The following is a 4,128-nucleotide window of genomic DNA, read 5'->3' on the forward strand; positions in this document are numbered from 1 at the left end:
TTAGGGGTGTGACACCTAATTTCGCTTGAAACGGCTCAAGCGAAAACACCTAGAAGTGGAATAACACCCTGAAGCGAACACAACTAATTTCACTTGAATCAACTCAAGCGGAATCACACCTTGAAGTGAAATAACCTTATTTCGCTTGAAACGGCTCAAGCGAAATTACCCCTTGAAGCGGAATCGGCGATTTTCAAGCGGAATTAAGTCAAACTTTCAAGCGGAAATACAATATCAAGCAGAATTAGGACCTGATCTCGCTTGAAATACTGCTGACGTCATCATTTTCGATCAGTTTTCAAACGGAATTAAGAATTTGATTACGTTTTAAGCTGATTTTAGGTCCAAAACTCTCAAGGATTCATTAAAACACGGTTACGCACTTAATATGTGAAATTCAAGACTTTTTGACCTTGAAAACTAGTTCAATTTCAAAAAGAAGGTGTAGAAGTCAAAAAAATGGTTGTTTTTGGCAAGAACTCTTCTTCCTAAGCTCTGATACCACTTGTAGGATCGGTTCGTGACCCAAACGAGTCAATCAGAAGAGCTCTTGTCTGTTTCAGAGGTGGAAACTAAGAAACAGACTTTGAAAACAGCTTGTTTCACTATTAAACGTCTTGTTTTATTAATATCACAGCTTTACAGATCAAACGACGCGTCGGTAGCAGTTCGGTACCGGAAACAAGGAAGTTACAACTGATTTCGCTTGGGTGCCTATATATAGATGATGGGATTTCGATTGAAAGTGACATGGGTCAGTTCAAGCGAAATCAACCTGGTTGATTTCGCTTGAAAGTGTCACATGTCATTTTCAAGCGGAATCACCCACTCAAGCAGAATTAGATAAATCACACCCTAAAACCTCCTATTTTCTCGTACAACGTGCCCTGATCTAACAATTTTAAAACTAGACTCGATACAAGATGAAGTCGACAGACGTATGCACCAACAAATGGTAATTTCATTGTAATTCTAGTTTTCATTTGATAATTTCATTCTATCATTAATTAACCACATCAACAATAAAAATGTGAGCAGTGGCTGTTTTTTAGGGAAACCACTGATGGTCAATATCAGTGGATGTCAACAATAAAAATGTGAACAGTTGCTGTTTTTAAACTATCAGTGGATAGCCAACAGTGATTAAAACATTGACGTTTGGTCAGTCAGTGGTCAACATGAAGAATGAAGAAACAAAGGTTGTCTATCAGCAATGGATAACTTTTAAACACTGATGTGATAAATATAAACACTGAAGTGATATGACATCTAACAACCTAACAGAGTATAAAACTCTGATGTGATAAATACTGTTACATATAAACATTGTTAACATAAACAAAGGTAAAATATCAGGCCTTAGAGCATTCACATCCAATCCACTATCTTAACCCCTACCTCTTAAATTTAACAAAATCTTCTAAATATTCACTCCATCCTATCCCCTATTTCATCTCTTTAACCCTAAATTCTAAAAAGAGTATACAGTAACTTTTTATGTATAAAAAGCTACTGTACCCCCTTATCTTCAACCATATCAGCCCATCTCATCTACTCCCGCCACCATTCTTTTCCTTTCCACCAGGTATTGTCAATTTCATCTCATATTTACGTGCCCTAACTCCCTCTTATCTCCGTCGTCGGTGATAACGTCGCCGTTAAAACTCCAAAACTCACGGTTCTAACTGCACTCATTGCTTCAATCTCGTCATTTCGTTTCCATTTTTTTTCTATTAAGGTAATCTTTTACTTGTTCATACAGTTATCAGTGTTTTAGTGTGTGTAATTGTGTATATTGTTTATGTCTGATTTTGTGTAATAACTATGTTTGATTTGTAAATCTGTACTTGTAGTGATCTGAATTAGTTGCTGAATGTAGTTAAGGTTTTAGTGTTGGATTGATGGTTTGAATCTCCTATTTCTGGCGAATATGAAGAGTGAATTAGGTTAGTTATGTAAATGATCGTGATTACGAAGATGTTTTTGACAAATTAGTTGAGCATTATGTAGGAGATTTTAGTTTGTAGAGTGTGGTAGGAGTATTATGTTGTTTTTGGTGCAGATCTGTGTGTTAGGTTTACTATGCTTAAGCTTTCAGTTTGTGATGAGATGCTCTTTGATTAAGCTTTCAGTTTGTGTTCGGGGCTTTGTTCTCAAATAACACAACTTTCAAACACTATTATGTATCTCAGTAGATGTTAAACAAATTTTTGTTTCAATATTTCTTTTTTTTTTGTTCTTTTCTATATATAGGTACTAGTATTGATTTGCAAGTAAATGTGCTCTTTTTTGTTTCAATAACGTTAAAAAGCGAATAATAGTTATATAAATGATATTTGTATCATATTGTAGCTTTGAGTATGGATTCACAAGACCAAGGTATGTACTACACCAACCTTCTTCATGGAAACTCTATTGTAAGCCTTGACGACTCTCCACCCTTACCCACTAATCCAATCAGCGTTAAGAAATCAACAAGGGGTGTGAATTTCATCCCGGAAGAAGACAAGCTAGTTGTCTCCGGCTGGCTTAATCATAGCCTTGATGCCATTCAAGGAACAGATCAGAAATACTCTCAGTTATGGGAAAAAAATCTTTGAGTACTTTCAGCAACATAAAGAAACCACAACTGAGCGAACAAATCAAGCCCTTATCAAATCGATGGTCTTGTATTCAAAAGGCCACTAATAGCTTTGGTTCATGCCTAGCTCAGGTTGAACGATTAAATCAAAACGGCATGACTGAGCAGGATAAGGTAAAATAATCCACACTTAATGATACGAAACCAGACTCAATTCAGGAGGGAAATTAGGAAAGGAATAGTGGGTGAGTGGGGCTGAAAAATAGGAAGTAACTGCTATTTGGTTTATGTTTAAATGTGTTTCTTTGTGTTTAGTTTAAGGTAGGGGTTTTTATATTTTTAGAAAATTCAGAATTGTATTCTGTTTTGGAGACTTAATCCTTCTCGAAATGGATTAAAATCTGTAGCTGATTAGTTTAGTTTTCTAGGTTTTATCACTCAACTTGTTTTAATAGTATTTTATAATACTTTATTTTGTTCTTCTAACATGTATTTTATTTGTTTAAATGCAAGTTTGATAAGGCGAAAATTATGTACCAATCAGAAGAAAAGTGCAACTTTCTGTTCGAGCATTGTTGGAACCTATTAAAGGACCAACCTAAGTGGATTTTGCGGGATGCCGCAAAGCAAAGGAAGACGATGGTCCCACCCTCGACCCCAACCACAACCCCATCCCCAACGCGAAATGTCATTGAAGATGAAGTTGTCGAATTGGATCGACCAATGGGTAAGAAAGTTGCTGTAAAAAAACGAAAGGCTGAAGGTAAGCAAACTGAGGAAATTATTCAACTCAGAAAGATGAAGTTTACACTTTTAGAGGAGGTGCAGGCTCAAGAGAAAGAGTATTTTCGCCTTAAGACATAGAAGATGGAGTATAATAAGAAAGCGGAAAATGAAATGTTGAGGTTACTGTCAGAAAAGTTAAGGATTGAAGCTGAGAAAACAGAGCTTGTAAAGAAGGAATCGGACCAGTGGATTATGATGATGGATGTGAGCGGTATGACAGAAATTCAACGACTGTATTTTGAAAACTTCAAAGGGAAATCGTAATGAGGCGCGACCATGCCTGAGATAATCAGCTTTGAACCAAACACTAGCGCGTTTTTTGGGTGCTACACGGAAATATTACCATCTATATTTTGGGGTTACAAGGAAGTATTACTACACATATTTTGTAGCTTTGTCTAACCTCATACTTATGTGTTTTTGGTGTTACGTGTAAATCCATTGTGTAGGCTGTTAAATAGGTCAAACTTGGCATGATTCGGTATCTTAAACTGTTGTTTGTAGTCTGATGGTAGTGAAAATGGATGGTATGATATTTGATTTGATCATTATTGTTTTCCAGGTGAACGTATATTATAATGTGCAGTAAGTGGTTTGTCTCTTCACTTGACCCGTTTGATCAAGAATCATTAATCATGAAAGGAACAGTGGACCCTTTTCATAGGGTGGTGCAGTGGTGCATAGTTTAAGGATTTGGGTGGTTAATTGTTGAGATTCTTGATTGTTTTTACAAGTTTTGTTGTTTGAAGCTGTGGAAATGA

General features: G+C 36.1%; 1 protein-coding gene across 1 annotated transcript; it reads left to right on the top strand.

Annotated features, from left to right (window-relative positions):
* Positions 1 to 2,653: 2,653 nt before the first annotated feature.
* Positions 2,654 to 3,445, top strand: LOC110875159. The gene is made up of 2 exons (XM_022123360.2): positions 2,654 to 2,755; positions 3,095 to 3,445. Exons 1-2 carry the CDS (start codon positions 2,738 to 2,740, stop codon positions 3,443 to 3,445), a joined length of 369 nt encoding a protein of 122 aa, XP_021979052.1. The 5' UTR covers positions 2,654 to 2,737.
* Positions 3,446 to 4,128: the final 683 nt, after the last annotated feature.

Source organism: Helianthus annuus, chromosome 9, assembly GCF_002127325.2.
Source record: "Helianthus annuus cultivar XRQ/B chromosome 9, HanXRQr2.0-SUNRISE, whole genome shotgun sequence".
Classification (NCBI taxonomy): Eukaryota; Viridiplantae; Streptophyta; class Magnoliopsida; order Asterales; family Asteraceae; genus Helianthus; species Helianthus annuus.